This window comes from Eleutherodactylus coqui, chromosome 8 (genome assembly GCF_035609145.1).
Source record: "Eleutherodactylus coqui strain aEleCoq1 chromosome 8, aEleCoq1.hap1, whole genome shotgun sequence".
Taxonomy (NCBI): domain Eukaryota; kingdom Metazoa; phylum Chordata; class Amphibia; order Anura; family Eleutherodactylidae; genus Eleutherodactylus; species Eleutherodactylus coqui.
Window position 1 is genome coordinate 37,251,909 of NC_089844.1, and position 21,080 is coordinate 37,272,988.

A 21,080-nucleotide genomic window follows, 5' to 3' on the forward strand; every position below is an offset into this window, starting at 1 on the left:
TTAGCCAATCCACGAACCTTCCCGGCAGGCCGTACCTCAGGAGGACCAACCAGAGGTACTCGTGGTTCACCTTATCAAAGGCCTTCTCCTGATCCAGGGTCAGCAAGAAGCCTCTCCAATTTCCAGCCCTACCCTGCTCCACAGCCTCCCGGACACCAAGCACGTCACTGAAGGTGCCTCGGCCAGGAACAGAGCAGTGCTGGTCCTCTGAGAGCAACTCTAGCGCAAACCGCACCAGCCTGTTAAACAGTACTTTTGCCAGAACCTTACGGTCCGTATTGAGAAGTGCTATGGGCCGCCAATTCTCAATATGGGACGGATCCTTCCCCTTTGATAAAAGGATCAGTGCTGACCTCCTCATCGACTCTGGCAGAGAACCCGAGGATAGGCACTCATTGTATACCGCGGTCAACAGGGGAGCCAAGTGCTCCTTAAAGGTCTTATAGAATTCGGATGATAAGCCATCCGGACCTGGCGTTTTCTTGAGCGTCAGTCCGTCAAAGGCCAGTCTAACTTCCTCTTCACTGATCGGTTCTATCAAAACGTCAAGCGATGAAGACACCTCCCCATCCAGGATGGTCTCAGCCAGGAAAGCCGACGCCTTGTCCCGATCCAGATCTTTCCCTGCCAGGAGGTGCGAGTAGAAGGATCTGGTGACCTCCAGTATCCCTGAGGTGGACCTCCTCAGTGATCCTGTACTATCAACCAGTCCCATTACAAGTCTACTACTCACTGACATCTTACAGTTTCTGTAGGGGTCGGGTGAGCGGAACCTCCCAAAATCCCTTTCAAAAACCAGAGATGCGTGTCTATCGTACTGGCAACCCCTAAGCAGGGATTTCACCCTGGAGACCTCCTCGCGGTTGCCTCCAGTCGAGACTAGCTGCTCGAGTTTCCTCCTCAGGCCTTGAAACAAACAATATCTGGACAGGCTTCTGAGGCTGGAGAGCTCGCGGAAATACTTTGCAACCCTTACCTTGAAGATCTCCCACCACTCTGACTTACTGTTGCACAGGCCCACCAATGGAATCTGGCTCTGCAGGAAATCCTCAAAGGACTGTCTCACCTCTGCGTCCTCCAGGAGAGCCGAATTCAGTTTCCACAAGCCTCTTCCCATCCGAGGGGTTTCTGAAACATTCAGAGAAAACATAATCAAACAGTGGTCAGAGAATTCCACCTCCTTCACCACTAAGGGTGAGGAGATGGTTTCCTCTTTTAAATAAAACCTATCTATCCTAGACCTACTGCTACCTCTATAATAGGTGAAACCCGTGCGACTTGGGGCACTCCGGATGTGAAGGTCCACCAGTTGAGCCTCGCTAACTATACTATTTAAAGTGACGCTATCGTAAGCCAACCTGTCTCTGGTACCTCCCCTATCACAAGGCCTTGTGATGTTGTTGAAGTCCCCAACAAAGACTACCAGTCGGCGCGTAAATAAAAAGGGCTTAATCCTTATGAAGAGGTCCTTCCTCTCATTTTTGCTTTGAGGACCATAGATGTTTATGAGCCGAAGCTCTAGACCCCCCATAAGGATGTCTAAGACTAAACACCTCCCCATTTCCACCTCGATAATCCGTCGGCTTTCTACATTTGCGGTTTTGAAAAGGACCGCCACTCCGCTATACGGCTCGGCCGCAAGAGACCAGTATGAAGGCCCGTGTCTCCATTCTCTCCTCGCCTTGTGCACGCTAGCCAAGTCAGCCAGCCTGGTCTCCTGCAAAAATAAAATATCAGCATCAATCCGGCTGAAAAAAATCAGAGGCCGTAAATCTAGCCGCATCCGACTTTATGCTAGCAACATTAATGATTGCCAGCGTCAACGGAGTGAGTGCCACCATCATGGATGATCAAGTTGGACGACCTTTTTCTTCACCTCCCCAACTCCCCCCACAGCAGAGTCTCTGTCCCGCTTCAGAGACCTCCCTGAGGTATCCATATCCTCAACCCTGGAAAGGAACACCTCTTCTTCAGGGGCGATATCCTCTCTTTTGTCCGGCGACACAGGAAATCCCCCACCCCCTGGGGGCACTAGACCCCCAGGAGAGGGGGGGGGCAACATCCTCCATCTGCTCACCCCCTTTCCTCGGATCCCCCTCTTCCCCCCTTTCTAGGGGGAGCCTCCGGGTCTCCTCCCAGGATCTGAAACCGGTTTGAAAGGGCAACCAGAGGGGAGCCAGTCAGTCCCTCCCTCGGCATCCGGTCCGGGGAAGGGGGAGACTTTCCAACCCCCTTTTTCTCGCTTTTCCTTGCACCCTTCCGATTTTCTTTTTGCCATTCCCTATGGTCCTCATCCACACAGCTTTCTGGATGAGAATCCCAGGAAGCGGCTCTTTCCTCCTCTCTCTCAAGTCTCCTGACCTCTTCCTCCAAACCATCACCCTCCAGAGCCTCAGCCACAGGCCACCCTTCAGGAGGAGGGCTCAGGATCATCCTTCCAGAATCCCCTTCTTCGCCTACCTCCCTCCGGGCCTCTCTCCGAGCCTCACTCCGCCTCTGTTGACTTGCTGTTTTGCTCTTACTTTTCCCTGCCATCACTGGTCCCTCGGCCCCCGCGCCTCCACTAGCCCCCTCCCCAGCAGGGGCCTGTTGGGAGCGACCAATTTCCGCTATCCTTTCGGAAGGCTGCCATGGCGCTGGATCCAAAAATCCAGCCCGACCCGCTTCCCATCTATGATAGCCGACCTTTCTCCCCGGCTCAGGGCATCTGTGAGTTGCCGCCCTGGATCAAACTCTCCTCCTATGCCGCCAGACAAAGGACCCACAGCCGTCCCAGTGACCACACTGGCATAGCTTCTGCTGCCAGAGGCCACTGGGAGGGAGGATGGACCGGTTGCAGCCTCTGCCATGACCTTCCCTGTTTCAATTCTGGCTGTTCCAGCTCCTTTTGACACACCCAGGGACTCCACTGTGTTGGAGACCCCCACTCCACTCTTTTTTGGGGCTTCCGAAGTCCCCCCTAACACCCCCACAACATTTAACACATGCTTAGATACTTCAGATGTGCCCTTATTTGGTACCCCTGACTTCTGGATTTCCCTCTCAGACCCCTTAGCAGACGCCCCAGCCCGGCCCGCAGACGCCCCAGCCGCGCCCGCAGATGTAGACACTGCCCCCTTCGAGACCCCAATACCACCTGCAGACGCCCCAGTAACCCCAATACCACCTGCAGACGCCCCAGTAACCCCAATACCACCTGCAGACGCCCCATTAACCCAGGCTACCCTGGTTTCTGCCTTCCCACCTTTCATCTCTACTCCCTGCCCTTTCCCTTTGTCTTCGCTTTCCTTTGCTTGCCCCTGTACCTCTTTTTGCACATCTTTCTGCTCTTTTTGTTCCTCTTTCTGCACTATCTTCTTCTGTGAGACCCCCTGCACTATCCCACCCCCTGCCTTAATTGTTGCTGGGCTAACTTGCTCAGGATTGCTCCCTCTTATCACTGCAACACCGCTGGACACAATACTTTTCAAGGAAACGGACCCAGTTTTTGGGGGGGCACCACCCACCTTCCCTTTGCAAGTGCTACATGCAGCCTTGCCACACGGTATTTTAACTGTTTTGCTCGCATTCCCGTTCTTTGCGCTAAAAGTCTCTATCCTATTCTCTGCTTTAGTGCTAGTTTTTACATTTCCCCCTGGCGCTTTAGGATTCACCACGCGCGACTCCTTTATCTCCCCCGACTCCGTTATCTCCCCTTCTACCTGCCTGATTGATAGCTGTGTTAGCTGAGCCCTCGGCTCTGAAGCAGGCTAGCTACCCGCCACCGGGGCTTTCGGCTGCTTTGCTCCACCTTCTCTTCCACCAGCGGATGCCGATACCGCATCGGCCCTAGGCGGGGGGACTGAGGACCCCAGCAGCACCTGCTCTCCTTGTCCTACGGTCCCCTTGGGTACTAACATCACCACCGGGGATGGAGCAGCAGAACCACCAGGGGTGCCAAGGCCCCCCGCCTCCTGCACACCCACCGCAGGCGTACAATCCATCTCGTCCACCTCCTCATTACCTCCCCCCCCCCCTCCAGACACCGGTACCGCACCTGTCTGAACCAGTGGGGGAGGCATCAAACCGCAGCCTGCACCATTATCTCTCACCTCTCCGGACGCCAGCCCCGCCGCCGACACTGAAGCGCTCCGGACAGCAGAGCCAGTTTTGCATACCCCCACCGCAGGGGCCGCTATTTTTCCCACCTCCACACCTAACCCACTACCGACCCCCCCTCGGGCACCAACACCGTGTTTGCCCGCTCCGGGGTGGCTGGGGACTGCACGGCGCACTCACCCACCGCGGGTGCATGCCAAACTCCAGCCAGCTGGGGATCCTCCACCACTTTCTCCTGACTTGCCTGCCCAGGCCTTGGCGTCCCCACAGACAACGGGTTGCTCTGGGCTGTGGACTCTGCACACATAAATGGCACATAGCGAGTGCTCACCACTTCTACCGTTTTCTTTTTCTTCTTTTTCCTGCTATACATGTCTTCTGGCGGGGAGTCATCTCCAAAGGAAAACAGGGAGAAGTCCAGGGGAGATTTAACTCTGTGGGTTTCAGATCTGAGACAACCACCCTTGCTGCTTTCAGTAAAGTCCTCCCCGCTTGTGTCCGCCTCACTGGTGCTCGTCCCGCCATTCTCTGTGGAAGACCCGGAGGAGAGTGCCGGCTCCGGCTGCCTGGCTGGAATGCTGCACTGAGATGAGGACTGGGACAGAGGCTGGGAAGCCTCCCCTGGTTTTTGTGAGCGCACTTCACCTTCATCGCTGCTGCTGCTGCTGCTGCCAGCTGCACTCTTCCTATCAGCAGGGGAAAAAGCTGGCAGGGCATTTAACCCCGCATAGTCCCGGGATGCATCAAATCGTTCCTGATTTCTAAGCCTCTCGGCCATGGGACCCCCAGTATCAAGAATCTCCTTCTTTCTGTCCTTTGATGCTTTCATTTCCATTTTTATCTTCCTAATTTGCTCAGCATACTCTGGGCGCTTCCACTTAGAACCATAATTTGCCTTAGATCTTAGTCCATCCACTGTCATCTGGAGCTTCCCCAGGCTCCTGCTGCAGAATTCATATTCCTTCATCATACTAGTAATCCTCTTACTATATGCATTTACAGACTCACCAGGGTGCTTGGTTCCCCATTCCAGTGCACGTTGAGGAGACCGGGACCTGCTGCAGCCAGCATTACCATTCTCCTGTGATCTTTTCAGTCTCTCAGACCTTCTGGGCTCCACATCGCCCGATCCTCCACACCCGACTGGGGCCAGTAGCTCCCCTCTGCTCCTTCCTGGCTCCTCCAAAGAAGCAGATGCTGTCTCCTGCTGAGACATGCCTGGAAAGCCTCCCCCGCCCTCGGGAGAGGGAGAGCTTGCACACACTCCCTTCTCTCAGCAGTGCACTCAGAGAATGTGCATGACACACCCACAAGTCCCAGCTGCTGGATTTCTTTTATTATGAAGGTACGAAAACGTTACAAAGCAAAACTTGTCTTACATTTTTCCTGACAAAAAACTCAACAGAGGGCTATGCAAACTGCATGAAGCGTCCTTCAACATCCTTCTCATTGAGGCCTCTCACGGTATCTGGCTTTGGCGTCCAGTTCCGGTGTCCGACTCCGATGTTTTTCTGGCCATGTCCACCATCTTCCTTTGCCTTGCCCCCGTGCCGAGACGCGTGTGGAGGAAAGGGAAGAAAAGAATTGTATCACCATTCAGCCCAACAAGCGTAACCCCATTTTTTGGGAGGGAGGAAATGCCCTGCGGCAGCTACCCCTATGACGGGTCCGCCCCTCACCCCTGTTGCATGTACCCATATATATACAAACCAAAATAATATGTACTGTAATAGAAAATTATATGTAAAAGAATTTTTTTTTTTTTTTTTTTTATATCACACTGGTATTAAACGGACTAATATTAAACAGAGAGGAAAAACCAACAAAATAGTAGAACCAAAAAAAAAAAAACTCCGAACAGACCCTAATATTCCATGAACGCACACATTTTTGACTTTACAGAAAAGGACATACGCATGAAAGACATACATTACCCCCTTTGTGGCACCAGGGCAGATGTCTGAAAACCCTATGCATCCATACCTGCTTAGAAAAACAAAATTCTATTATGTGCAGGAAAAAGGGGGTAACAGCCCTCCACCGGGGAGAAGAGAGCCGGGAACCTAAGGCACCGGAAAGTGGAAACCCCTCCACCTTCCATCCGGCGTGCCTCGATCCCCCGACTCCCTGGAGCGCAACTTTGCCAGGTCACCAAGGATGTCCCTACATACTGTGTCCACAGGGAGGACTTTCTGCCGCGTCGACACTAAACATCGTGCGTGCCACGTGTAGTACCTAACCACTAGGCTAACTAGGTATAACGTGCAGCGGTCCCTGCCCTCCAGATGTCTGAAAGCCCCGTACGCCCACTCAGGGTAGGAGAGGGCAGCTAGCCGAGGCCAGCTGATGGAAGCCCCTACCTGTTTGTAAACCTCTGTATTGTAGGGGCACTGAAGCAGAAAATGCTCCATGGTCTCCACTAGGGAGGCACATTGCTCACGGGGGCAGAATCTGTCATCCGCATTTCTGTACTTCAGGTTGTCCCTTACATACAACTTCCCATGGAAGGAGCGCCAGGCCAGATCCCAAAACTTCTGGGGGACCCATGTTGAGTTCAAAAGCAGCAGCCCCCCCTTCAGGTCCTTACCTGGGCAGTCCTTGAGGGCCAGTGGTTTTTGGAAGTGGGCGATCAAGACACGCCTGTCGAGACACCGCCTCGCCAGGGATCTGATCTCCCCCATCCCCAAACCCCACCAACGTATCACTTTCAGAACCGGAGCAACGTAAGCTGGGAGGTGTCCGTGTGGCGTGCGGAAGTCCTTCACACGCCCTCCAGTCTCCCATTCCTGGAAGAACGGCCCAAACCATCCTTTGGCGGAGACTACCCACCAAGGAGCCCTTCCCGTATTCCAGAAGTTGGCTACGTTGGTCTTAAGAAATGTGTTTACGAGAAACACCACAGGGTTTACCATAGCCAAACCCCCAAGTCTCCTTGGTCGATATGTGATCTCCCGTTTGACTAGGTTCAGCCTGTTTCCCCATAACAGTTGGAAAAACAGGCTGTAGACCCGTGTCCAGAAAGGCTCTGGCAAGACGCAGACGCTGCCCAAATAGATTAGCAAGGGGAGCAGGAAGGTTTTGACAAGGCTCACCCTTTCTCTCAGGGACAAAGACCATCCCTTCCACTGGTCGACCTTCTGGCTGACATCCTTCAGTCTACTTTCCCAATTTTTGGTGGGGTAATCACCCAGGTCAAATCGGATGCCCAGAATTTTGGCGTTCTCTTGGGGAGCTGGGAGGGTGTCCGGGAGCCTAAAATCAGGCGCTCCCTCCCCCAGCCAGAGACTCTCACACTTTTCCCAGTTGACTTGGGATCCGGAAGCCTCCGAATACCTGACCACCTCCGACACCACGGCCTCCGCCTCCCCCTGGGAGGAGACGAAAATCGTGACATCATCAGCGTAGGCCACCACCCTCAAGGCCGGACCCGGCCCTACCAGGCCCGCCCTGACCCCCACCACCGGTCCACTCCCTAACCGCCTTAAAAAGGGGTCGATCGCGAACGCGTATAGTAGGGGGCTCAGGGGACAGCCCTGGCGGACACCAGACCCCACCGAAAAGGGGCGCCCAACCCAACCGTTCACGAGCGGGAAACTCTCGGCCCCTCTGTACAAGATCTTTAACCATTCCACAAACCCCAACGGTAGACCATAGCGCAGAAGGACCAACCAGAGATACTCGTGGTTAACCCTGTCAAAAGCCTTTCTCTGGTCCAGGGACAGCAAGAACCCCCTCCAGTTCCCAGCCCTACTCTGCTCCACGGCCTCCCGGACACAGCAGACAGCACCTAGCGTGCTTCGGCCAGGGACAGAGCAATGCTGGTCTGCCGAAAGGAGGTTCGGTGCAAAACGCACGAGCCGGCTGAAAAGTATCTTAGCCAGAACCTTCCGGTCCGTGTTGAGAAGAGCTATGGGCCTCCAATTCTCAATACGGGACGAATCTTTACCCTTTGACAGGACAATCAAGGCTGACTTCCTCATTGACTCCGGCAACCTGCCCGAGGATAGGCAGTCGTTAAAAATCTCGGCCAACAGGGGAGCCAATTGCTCCTTAAAAGTCTTGTAAAACTTGGACATTAAGCCATCCGGACCTGGCGTTTTCTTGGGCCGAAGCCCATCAAAGGCCAGTCTCACTTCTTCTGCCGTGATCGGTTCTTTCAAAACGTGCAACCCGGAGACCACCCCCTCCTCCGAGATGGTTTGGGTCAGGAAACTAGAGACTCCATCTTTGTCCAGATCCCTCTCTGCTAGGAGCTCTGAGTAGAAGGACCTGACGATCTCCAGAATCTCTGAACTGGACCTCTTCAGAGATCCTGTACCATCCATCAGTCCCGTCACCAGCTTACTTCTCACTGACATCTTGCAGTTCCTGTAGGGGTCGGGCGAGCGGAACTTCCCGTAATCCTTCTCCAGAACTAAAGATGTGTGCCTATCGTACTGGCACCTCCTGAGCAGAGATTTCACTCTGGTGACTTCCGTACGGTCGCCCCCAGTGGAGACGAGTTTCTCTAGCCTCCTCCTCAGGCCCTGGTACACTCGGTACAAAGTCAGGGCCTTGAGGCTGGATAGCTCACGGAAGAATTTCGCTGCCCTCTTTTTGAAGACCTCCCACCACTCTGACTTACTATTGCAGAGGCCCATGAGTGGAATCTGGCTCTGAAGGAAATCCTCGAAATACTGTCTCACCGCTTCTTCTTCCATGAGGGCCGGATTCAGCTTCCATAACCCCCTTCCCGCCTGAGGAGTTTCTGAAACATTCAGAGAAAAAGAAATCAAACAGTGATCAGAGAATTCCACCTCGGTCACCACGAGGGGTGTCGAGATGGCCTCCTCCTTAACATAAAACCTATCTATTCTAGACCTGCAGCTACCTCGATGATATGTGAACACCGTGCCGCCTGAGGTGCCTCGAACGTGGACATCATCTAGGCGGGCCTCACTCACTATGCTATTCAACGCGACGCTGTCATAGGCCAACCTGTCTCTGGCGCCTCCCCTATCTGAGGGCCTCGTGACGTTGTTGAAGTCCCCGCCAAAGATCACCAATCGACCTGAAAAAAGATAGGGTTTAATCCTTGTGAAGAGGTCCTTCCTCTCAAACTTGGTTTGGGGACCGTAGGTATTGATGAGCCGGAGCTCCTGCCCCTCCACAAGGACGTCTAACACCAGACACCTACCCATTTCTACTTCAATCACTCGTCGGCATGTGACATTTGCAGTCTTAAAAAGGACTGCCACCCCGCTATACGGCTCGGCCGCAAGAGACCAGTAGGATGGTCCGTGCCTCCACTCTCTTCTTGCTTTGTGTAATAAACCGAGGTCAGTTAACCTGGTCTCTTGCAAAAATTAAATGTCGGCTTCAACGCGGCCGAGAAAATCAAAGGCCATGAATCTTGCCGTATCAGACATTATGCTGGCAACATTAATACTTGCCAGTGTCAATGGGGAGAGTGCCGCCATAAGGAGTGATTAAAGTTAGACGGCCTTCCTCTTCCCACCTCCCTCCACCGACACAGTGTCCCCACCTCCCTCCGCCCCCCGTTTGAGACACACTGACATATCCATCCCAGACCCTGGCCCTCCCCCCTCCGAGGACGGGTTGCCTTTGTCTGGGGGTTCCCTATCCCCCCCTCCACGCCAGCCACGCTTTCCTTTGGCATTTGGTTTACCGTTGGGGTTTGGATTTTTTTTGGTTTAGTTGAGGAGGAAGGTCCTACCCTCCTCCGGCGCCTCTTTCTCTTGTTCTGTGTCCAGTCCTGGCCACCCTCATCCACACTGTCATCACTTGGATGGGAACTTGCAGGACCGGAAGCCGCCTCCTCCGCCTCTATTCTCCTAACCTCCTCGTTCAACTCACTCTCCTGCAGAGGTCTCGCAGGAGTCTCGGAAACAGGACGCCCTTTGGGCGCGAGGCTCAGGGACACCTTCCCTGGTGGAGGCGGAGCCCTCGCACCCGCACGGGCTACCCTGCGCTTATTGCGACTAACCGGGCGGGGTCTGTTTTCGCTCACTGAACCCCCTTGGCCCGCGCCTCCGCTCGTCGCCTCCCCCGCAGAGAACCCAAAAACCGGGGTCCCTGCCGTGGGCGGGGCGGCGTCAGCCCGAGCCAGAGGGCAGCGGCTGAACGGGTGACCAGTCACACCACACAGGTGGCACCTAATCGTCCGACACGATGCGGCAGGGTGGCCCACCCCCCCACAGCGAGCGCAGACCAAGGTGTCACAGGCCGCGCTGAAGTGGGTGGGGTCGCCGCATCGGTGGCAGACTTTCGGCTGGTAGAAGGCTAGGAACCTGTCCCTCCCCAGGTATGCTGAGGAGGGTATGTGAGAAACCGATGGTCCAGATCTGTTCAACTTGACCATGAACGACCAGGCGCCTGACCAAATGCCATGTTCATCCCTTATCTTGCTGCCGTACCCCAGAACTGTACCGAACCTGGCCAGCCACGTATGGATTACGTGGCAAGAAAGGGACTCATTACGGGTCAGAATGGTCACTTTCTTCGTGGTGTCCTGGCGGGACACTGCCTCCACCTTAAAGTCCCGCCAGACGGGCTGGTCCTTCACCAGCATGTAATTGGACCAGAAGAGCTCCAGCCCCTCTGGCTTTACAAAGCTGATGTCGAACTCTTTGGTATTATGAGGATGTATCAAGGCGAAGATGTCCTCCACCTTGAAGCTCATCCCAAGGAGCAGCTCGACTACTGTCCCCCTCGATGGACACCCCTCATTGCCGATCCATATAAGACGGGCCACATTCCTCCTTCCACCATTCTGCCCGCTTGTAGGGAGGGACCAGCCTCCCGCATCCTCTCGGAAAGCAGACAACCCGAAACGTTGCACCCACGGGTTCGTGTCGACCCGCACCCCCCCTACTGTGACGAACGGGGCACCCCGCTGTAGTCCATCGAGGAGTATGCGGCTTGGGTCCGAACTAGCGCCCCCAGACAAAGGACCCGCCGCTCCCCCAGAGACCACCCTAGCGTAGCTGCGGGTGTCGGGGGCCACCGGGGGAGCCGGCGGACCTGCCACAGGCGCTGTCGCCCCCCCCCCCCCCGCACTCACACCGGCCCCACTCACACCAGCCTGACTCATTCTAGTTCCAATTTCCTCCGTACTTGCCCTCTGATTACCCTCCACCCTCCTCTTAGTCCCTGAATCCATGCATACCTCCACCCCCTCCCCACCAGCATTCACCTGCACATTCATCCCCGCATTCATCGTAGCTTCCCCCACCTCCCCCTCCACCGCGTTCCCCTGGGTGGGCGGCACGGGGGCAGGCTGACCGGCCGCCACACCGCCGGCCCGAGGACGGAAGATCAGGACTTCCTGGAACTTCCTGCCCCCGCTTTTCTTTCCTTTTACCTTGAAGTCCTCCTCTGGAAGGTCGTCTCCGAACACAAGTTTCGTGACGTCTTTTATTGGGTCTTCGATCGCCTGAATACAGGACATCAGATATCCTCCGGATCCTCCGCCCACCTCCATGTCAGACGCCGACTCCATCACCTCTCCTTCCGGGCTCCACTGCCCGGGAGCCAAACTCGTGTCTGACTCCTCCTCCTCCTCTTGCGGCACCGCTGCCGCGCCTACCTCGCTGCGGGGTGGCGCCGCCGCCACTCCGCCTGTTTTGTCTTGGGGCACCGCTGCCCCACCTACTGGTGTTGACGTGGGACCTGCCTTACGGGGCGCCGCCGCCCCGTCCTTCCTTTGAGCAGCCTCCGTTTGTGGCCCCGCGGCCTTTCCTGCTTTTTTTTTGGCTGCCATGCTGCTGTCTTTAATTTCACCTGGCGAGACCACTCCCTCCCGCGGCGCTGCCGCCACGCCTACTTCCGGGATCATGGTCTCACCTGCTGGGCCGCGCCCCCCTGTGACGCTGCCGTCACCCCTGCCTGTGGGGCTGTGCCCCCAGTGGCGCCGCTGCCACTTCCTTCCGTGGGGCCACGCCCCCCCGTGACGCCGCCGTCACGCCGACCTGCGAGGCCACGCCCCCTGGTACCACGCCCACCCGCAGGGCTACGCTTCCTTCAGCTGCAGAGGGTGTCATCTTTGCTCCTTGCTGCTGGGCCAAGTCTCCTCCTGGCGCTGCTGTTGGTATCTCTGGTAAAGTTGTTTTGGCCTCCCGCGAGGCCACGCCCACTTCCGGCGCCGCCGGTGATGTCATTGGTGATGTTGTTGCTTTGACCTCCCGCGGGGCCACGCCCCCTTCCGGCGCCGCTAGCGATGATGCTGTTTTGGCCTCCCGCGAGGCTACGCCCCCTTCCGGCGCCGCCGGTGAGGTCATCAGTGATGCTGCTTTGGCCTCCCGTGAGGCCACGCCCCCTTGGACTTCTGTCTTGGGCTTTCCTATTGGCTGAGAGGCCGCTGCTCCGCCCGGGGTCTCTTTTACCGCCGGGCCTGCCCTGTAGAGCACAACGGAGCATTCCGTGACACCCTCTCTGGAGCCTCTCCTGGGCTTCTCCGTCTTCTCCACCTGACTTGAGCCTCGGGGACTCTCTTGTATCGCACCGGTGGGGACCCCCTCCTTCCCAGACTTGCCCATGGATGCAGGTAAGAGCACCCTAGGCTGAATTATGGGGGCCCCTTTCTGGCTTGTTTCTTGCGTCTTTCTGGCTTGTTTCTCCTGCTTTCCAGGGCTGCCCTTCTTAGTGGTGTCGCCCTGTGGTAATGGTGGGGGACCCACATGTACCTCGTTGTCTTCACTGCCTGAGCCGCTCTCAGAACCAGAGAGCTGGCTAAGGCTGCTTCTCCATGCCGTCCCGCTGCTCCCTGCTGCATGTTCTGTCATGTCAGGTTGGTTTGTCACGCCGTCTGGACTCGCCGATACCTCTGGGACCAGTAGCTCCGCACCATCCCTGGCTGGTCCCCCCCAGGAGATGGTGGCCGCTCCAGGTTGGAGCTCCACTCCTTTGGCTCGAAACTTCTCCTACCGGGCTTGACAGGAGAGATGGGATAGACGTCCTCCCTCTGTGGAGTCTGCACACGATCTGGCCGAGCTCCGCCTCCCGGAACCAGCAGCTGCAATTACCGCGGCTGCTGGCACCAGACTTGCCCTCCAATGGATCCTCGTTAAAGGATTTAAAGTGTGCTCATTCCAATTACAGGGCCTCGAAAGAGTCCTGTATTGTTATTTTTCGTCACTACCTCCCCGAGTCGGGAGTGGGTAATTTGCGCGCCTGCTGCCTTCCTTGGATGTGGTAGCCATTTCTCAGGCTCCCTCTCCGGAATCGAACCCTGATTCCCCGTTACCCGTGGTCACCATGGTAGGCGCAGAAAGTACCATCGAAAGTTGATAGGGCAGACGTCCGAATGGATCGTCGCCGCCACGGCAGGGCGGTGCGATCTGCCCGAGGTTATCTAGAGTCGCCAAGGCGGCCGGGGGGCGGCGGGCGAGCGCCCGGGTGCGCCGCGCAGCCCGGACGGGGGAGGACCCCGCGCCCGGCGCGTGGCGCCCCCTTGGCGGGCCGCCGCGGGCCACACCCGGATTGGTTTTGGTCTGATAAATGCACGCATCCCTGGGGGTCAGCGCTCGTCGGCATGTATTAGCTCTAGAATTACCACAGTTATCCGAGTAACTGGTTTGGAGCGATCAAAGGAACCATAACTGATTTAATGAGCCATTCGCAGTTTCACTGTACGGCCGTGTGTACTCACACGTGCATGGCTTAATCTTTGAGACAAGCATATGCTACTGGCAGGATCTCTCTCGGCGTCGGCCCCCCGACGCCGTCGCACGGTGCCTGGGAAAGGACTGCACCCCCTGCGCCACTCTTCTCCCCCGGAGTACTTCCCCCGCAGGGGGCTCCGCGGGGTGTACCGACGCGCAGAGTCGCTCGCCTTCTTTCGCCTCGTACCGTCTGTGCGCAGCCAACCTCCCCGCGGGAGGGTAGTCGGAAGGGGGTTGCCCGCCCGCGGAAGGGGCCTGGGGCGGGACTTCGGATGGCCCCCCGACCGGACAGTCGCGGGGGCGCGGGGGACGCCCGCGGCGCGTCCCTTCCCCATCGTCGGGAGCCGTACGCGCCGAGGGTGAACCTGCTCGCCGGGGCGCCAGGGAGCAGCGCCCTTGAGGTCCTTCCCCGGACACGGGGGCACGGCGAGGGTCCCCCGGCCGCGCCGCCTCTCCCGTTGACCCACTCTCTCGCCTGGGATGGTGTGCGGAAGGGGCAGCTGCCTCGGCCCGGCATCTCGGAGGGGGGTCGCCCGGGCAGCCAGCCAGCCTGTTGGCCCCCACGGCCTGGACAGTCGGAGTGGGGACACTTGCTCTCGGTGGCTCTGCCCCAGGGGGTGCGGGGTGGCGGCAGAGGGGAGGCTGCGGTGCTTCGAGTTTGAGAAATAGTCACTTTGTCAAAGACCGCACACCGCTCGTTCCCATATATGCAAAAAAGGTGTTCGTCCTGACGTTTTGCGAGGCCTTATTTTACCGCCGTCGGCGCTATCAGGGGAAACAGGCCCGCTCCTTCCACCTCCCTGGAACCGTGCCTCGGCCCAGAGGGCCCAGAATCGCCCTCATACCGGTTCTTACGACCTGCATAGACACTCGGCTCAGCCCCGGCAGCTGCAGCTCCCGCCGGCCCGGCCAGCCGGGTCCACCCCCCTGGCCGGCGCCTGGAGCGTTTGGACTTTGTCATTTTTTTCCCCAAGTCTCGTCTCTGCCAACAACCGTGGACTTCAGCAGTGGCTGCCTGCTCGGGCTGTGCCCGGCCTCCTGGGGGTCCTGACTGCCCACGCAGGCAGCTAGGACAGGGTTTTCAGCAAAGGCTCTTAGGGGGGCCTCCGCTGACCCCCCCTAGGTTGCTTCGTACACCTTCTGAACGTGGTGCCCGGCCGCTCGGAGAGCGGGGTCTGCCCGGGCATCCAGCCTGTCGGCCCCGCGGCCTGGACAGGCAGAGTGGGAACTCTTGCGCTCAGTGGCTCTGCTCTAAGGGGGGCGGCAGAGGGGAAAGCGTTAGCCTGGGATTCCCGCGCCGAGGGGTAAACCGGAAAAGGAGCGAGACCGGCTGCTCTGCTCGGTCCGGAGAGTGGGGTGCGGGGCGCCATCGCCTCGCAGAAGCCGGGGGCGTCGTGCCGTTTGCGCGCGCCTAGCCACCGCCAGAACGGGCCGGAAGGGATGAGCTTCATACGGATCTAAGCCGTTGCCCAAACTACCGACAGCCCCTGTGACCGACACAGCCGTGGGACACGCTGGGGGACGACACTTGACCGCCGGGCCCCTTCGGCCTCGCAGCCCCTCGGGAGAGGGGACGCGGAATCGCGGCAGACTTCCCCACCTGACCTGCTCTCGGAGGGCTTTCCACCGCCGGACCAGGACTCCCGGTCGCCGGTCCACGCCGGCCGACCTCCTCTCTGCGAGGGGGCGGCAGGACCAGGGCCTTCGGTCGTCGGGAGAAGGTAGAATTGCAGCACACCGTAGCGAGGTGTACTCACATGATATATGTGAGTACGCGATGCTGCGAGGATAAAGATCGCATGTTCCGTCTTTTGGCGTTCGCCTGACTCTGCATCACATGACTCTCACATTTCATGCGATGTGAGGTCTGCCATTGAAATCAATGGAAAACACTTGCCATCCAGTGATACAAATAAACGTACCCGATGTGTGCAAACCATACAGTGACATGGGGAGAGGCGCAAATAAACCTTGTTCGCCCCGCAGTACGGTGCCTATCCATGCAAGGTGGGCATGCCCTTACTGTATGTAAAATTGCTTTGAGCGATTCATGACCGCCGACGGTAAACTTGTCTCTTCTTCCTGGTTTATGTGTAGCAGCGACGTACTAGTTATATACAGAAGTGAGCTACATAGAAAGCTGAATCACTTCAGAAATCTCCCAGCATTCCCTGCTTTTTATGGTTATTTGCATTCTAGTTAGTGAAGTCTTGAAACCTAGAACCATACAATAATAGCCTGTTTCCAATGATAACCAGCAGGATTGTGAATGCAGCTCTGGAGGATGTAACTCAGGATCAGTACAGCATAAGTAATGTATGTATACAGTGACTCCACCAGCAGAATAGTGAGTGCAGCTCTGGAGTATAATACAGGGTGTAACTCGGCATCAGTACAGGATGTCACTTGGCATAATTGCAGTATAAGTTATATATGTACACAGTACACAGACTCCACCAGGAGAACAGGGAGTGCAGCTCTGGAGTACAAATATGGTGTTCATGGGTGACTACACACCTTTTCATTTTGTGGCACGTGCAGAATTTATTCTGTATTCCTCTTTATTGCCATACTGAATTGTCTGCAGGTGATCCGGGCTGAGCAGTGCTCCGTCTGCAGGCATAAGACCGGGTATGGGAAAATGGCCATGAAGTGCAGAAACTGTCGGATTTTGATACATCCAGAATGTCGTACTTTCTGCTCCAAGTTGTGTCCTTCCACCCCTCTGCCTCCCAAAACACAGCACCAAAAAAGGGACAGGTGACCCTCATCACCAATTCCAATGGGGTTATCGGGTAAGATGATACTCAAATATAGCCTTTTGAGGTTTGTAACCTGTTTGGTGTCATGTTCACAGGTGCTGCTGTCGGACTTCGCTCCTGCCACGTCTCTTATGGTGTGCAATCTGGTGATTCAGTATGTAAATGAGATAAAGAAGAAGGACCTGAAGGAGGTACAACCCTCATGCTCTTAAACTGGGGTCTAAAGGGAATGACCACCTTGGAATACTATTTTGAGTTAATTAGAATCTGTATACCGTGAGCTCCCCCTTGTGGAGGCTGCAGGCAGAATAAAGTTTATCATTCAGCCCTAAGTCTGTATGTAGTGAAGCCTGTGCAGCTCTGACCCTCGCAGCGGTTGTGTCTCACGCTTCCTAGAAGCAAGGAGCAGATTGTATTCTATCCACTCTAGAAGAGCTGTGTGACAACCCACTGGCAGCTATAACAATCATATTGGTTGTCACCCAGGTTTCATATAAAATGTGCAGTGTTATCACTAGATGGGATATATGGGGATACGTTGCATGTATTTGATTACCGTAGTGTCCTATGTAGATGTAATGGAGGATTTTTTTTTTTAACCTCCCTTTATGTACCCCAAATTGGTACCAATTAGAGATGAGCGAGTAGTGCCTTAGCCGAGGATCCCCCCGCTCATCTCTAAAGATTCAGGGGCTGGCGCGGGTGACAGGTAAGTTGCGGGGGGCGGGAGAGAGAGATCTCCCCTCTGTTCCTCCCCGACGCTCCCTGCCCCCCCTTCGAATCTTTAGAGACGAGCGGGGAGATACTTGGCTATGGCACTACTTGATCGAGTAATGTGCCTTAGCGAGTATACTCGCTCATCTCTAGTACCAACAGAAGCTACAACTCGTCCCACAAAAAACAAGACCTCATGGCTAAGTCACTGATCAAAAAAAACTTTTTAAAATGACACAATTGCCAAAAAAATGAATATCGTAATTTTTTGTTTCCTTCTGCTTTGCTTAGATTTATTCAAAAGCTGTGCAGTCAAAACACGCAGTACACTAGGGTTATGACTTTTTTTCAAAATATTAATTTTCCTGATGTTGCATTTAATGAACTTTTGCCTATATGTTAGTTTTCCGGTGTTATTTTCTTTTGGTCGTGTAACACTCCCCCCTCCCCCCCCCCCCGATATCATTTCTTTTTTGACATATACCACAAATAACAACAAATAATAGGAGTTTATAAGTTGTAAAACATAATAAAGAAAATAAGCCTATCCACTAGGAAAGAGTTAATGCAAGTTGGAATACAAGGATTTCTGTCAGCAAGGTTACTAGGTCATGTGCGAAGTGTAAATAATGAGTCACAGAGGATGGAGAAGTGCTGGACAGTGAGGCTCGAAATCCGGTTTATTCTTTAAGATAATTTAAATATTGTTAGCTTCGTCAATTCTCATGTCTAATGGTATGTATTTTATCTTCAGACTTGATGCTTCAGGCTAAAACAATGTCTCGTTAGGCGCAGAGGTTTTATATACAATCTACCAAAATGAAAATCCTTTTTGAGAGTTATATGCTAAAAGTAATCGTTTACCACAACAGGCTTTCAAATTTGAAAAAAGTCATAACCCTAGCAGTACACCCCTAGATGAATGTGTTAAGGGGTCTAGTTTCCAAAATCGGCTCATTTGTGGGGTTCTCCGTCGTTTTGGCCGCTTAAGGGGCCTACAAGTGGGCAATGGGGCCTAAATCGCCTTTAAGCAAAATGTCTGTTCTGAAAGCCACCGGCTGCTCCTTTCGGTTTGGGCCCTGTTGTGCATACAGACATAAGATTAGGGCCACAATGGATATGTTTCTGAACACGGGACAAACAGGGCTATCCATTTTGGGGTGTAAATCCTTATTTTCTTTTGCACTATAGAAAAAAAACTGCCTTTAAAATGTATTTGCAAAAATAATGCAATTTAGAGGAGAAAAAAAATAAAATTTCATAAGGACTGACACCCACTAGCGGGTTTTTTTTCCTGCGATGCGAGAGCGATGATTATGAAACCATTGATTTTCAATTGTTTCATACTCATTTGTGTTTTTTCACTGCAGTCTTAAAGCACAAAGAAAAAATCAGCGGTATCGCTCAGCTTTTTTCAACGGGGCCAGCGGCAGCAGCACTAGCACCATTGAAAACATAGGGAGTATATTGCACACTTCTGTGAATTCTCTGTCACAGCTGTGGCAGAAGTCCAGGATGCTATCCCATTGATTTCAATGGGGTTGGCGCTGCTGCGGCCTCATTGGAGGCAGTGGGTTGCAGACAACCCCCGCAGCAAAGACTTTTGCGAAAGGGCTTGAAATATAAGCTCCTTCCTGAAAATCATCCCTAGCTGGTGAAAAAAAATGATATACTCGCCTCTCTGTCGCGTCCTCCGGCTGGTTCTCCGGCACTGCTGTGAAGCTCTTTCAGCAGGCGGGGATTTAAAAATGCCAGTCTCCTGAAAGGGCTGTGCTGATTGGCTGAGCGCTCAGCTAATCACAGGCAGTGCACAGCCATTCCTCAATTAATGGCTGTGTCGGGAAGCCAGCCGGAGGACGTGGTGGAAAGAGGAGTATATAATTTTATTTTTTTCACCAGCTAGAGATGATTTTCAGGGGAGGGCTTACATTTCAAGCCCTTTCACTGAAAATCATCGCTGTCGTGGTTGCCTGCAGCCCACTGCTTTCAATGGGGCCGACCCCAGTGAAAGCAATGGGATAGCATTCTGGACTTCTACCACAGCGATGGCAGAGGATTTCTTCATCCCCGCGGTCCCCCGGAATGGCTATGATTGGTTCTCAAGCACTGCGGCTCAGCCAATCAGAGCCAGCGCTCGATGAACCTATCACAGCCAAGGCTTCCTGGAGGTGGGGAATCAGAACCCCTGACCCAGAAGCGCTGAGAGAAAACTACAACCAAGTGCTGGGGACCCGCAGAGAAGACACAGCAGAGTGAACAGCGGCTGTGATGGGGTTTTTTTTGTTTTTTTTAAGCAGCTAGGGCTTATTTTAGGGCTTTGGCAGTAGGATTTCCTACTGTAAAAGTTGCATCGCACCCCATGAAAACTGCTTTTTTGTGCGAGGCGATGCAACAGAAAGGAAGGCTCCATGGGGAAACATGGGCTACAAAACATCGCAAATTGTGGTAATATTTAGCAATCTGTGTTTTTTTTTTCTTTCTCACGCAATGTCGCAGGCTACAAAATCTCGCTACTGTGAAGGAACCCATTAGCTTCACACAAATGCAATTTGTAACACTGTAGCATCGTGACAGGTGCGTCTTATAAAGCGAAAAATACGGTAAGTCATGGTACTACTAAAAACAAGCCTACTAAAATAAAGTTCTGGGTCTTTGAATGCAGCAACACAAAACGGATTTATGATTATAATAAGAAAATAAAAGTATATAATGTTTTACTATTGCCATAATTCCACCAACATGCAGAAAAAAAGTCATCATGTAACATATGTTGTATAGTGAACGCTGAAAACAAAGGCAGAACTGATTTTTTTTTCTTCACCCTATCCGTTCCCTTAAGGCAATGATGGGCAACCTTTTGAGCTCGGTGTTTAAAAAATCGTCAAAAAACCGAGCATAACTCAGGTGGTGTGTCACTTCGAGAAAAAAAATCCATAAATTCACGATATTTAAAGTTTAAATAACAAAAATGTATAATTGTAATTTATAACTGTATTTAATAAACCCAAAACACCCATAGCACAGGCCCTCGCCTCTCGCTGCCTCCTCCTCACTTATCTCAGTAATGATGAGCCCCCCAGTAGCGACAGCGCCCCGCAGCAGCCACAGCACCACCCAGAGCGGCCCCCCAGCAGCCACAGCACCACCCATAGCACCCCCCCCCCCAGCAGCGGCAGCACCATCCAGAGCGCCCCCCCCAGCAGCGACAGCACCACCTAGAGCGCCCCCCCTCCCCCAGCAGCGACAGCACCACCAAGAGCGCCCCCCCAGCAGCAACAGCACTACCCAGAGCGGCCCACCAGCAATATCGGCCCCCCAGCAATACCTGCCCCCCTTACAGCGCCCCCCCCAATACCTGCCCCCCCTTACAGCAGCCCCCCACAGCAGTATCTGCCCCCCTTACAGCGGCCCCCCACAGCAGTACCTGCCCCCCTTACAGCACCCCCCCAGCAGTACCTGCCCCCTATTACAGTGGGCCCGCCCGCATTACCTGCCCTCTCTTACAGCAGCCCCCCCAGCAGTATCTGCCCCCCATTACAGCGGGCCCCCCCAGCATTACCTTGCCCCCCTTAAAGCGGGCCCCCCCAGCATTACCTGCCCCCCCCCCCCTTACAGCGGCCCCCTCAGCGGTGACTGCCCCCTATGAATCCCACATATTTACCTCATGGATGCTCCGCTCCTCCTGTGCCCGGCGCCCTCCAGCAGCGATGATCTCCAGCGCACACTGTGACGTCAGTGTGTTGCAGGACGCCTCTTTCCCTGGACGCTCCAGCGGAACCAACAGGTAAGAGACGTCGGGGGACGGGGGGAGGAGGATCCTGGCTGCACACTGACATCACAGTGT

General features: G+C 54.7%; 1 protein-coding gene across 1 annotated transcript in view; it reads right to left on the minus strand.

Annotated features, from left to right (window-relative positions):
• Positions 1 to 5,244, minus strand: part of LOC136577463 (uncharacterized) — a 5,337-nt gene extending 93 nt beyond the window's left edge. The window contains exons 1-2 of the mRNA XM_066577363.1: positions 4,430 to 5,244; positions 1 to 1,128 (exon numbers count right to left, since the gene is read on the minus strand). The exon at positions 1 to 1,128 is cut by the window's left edge and continues 93 nt beyond it. Of these exons, the coding sequence (XP_066433460.1) occupies positions 1,093 to 1,128; positions 4,430 to 5,068 (675 nt within the window). The 5' untranslated portion in view covers positions 5,069 to 5,244 and the 3' untranslated portion in view covers positions 1 to 1,092. The remainder of the gene's footprint in view (positions 1,129 to 4,429) is intronic.
• Between the last annotated feature and the right edge of the window lie 15,836 nt (positions 5,245 to 21,080).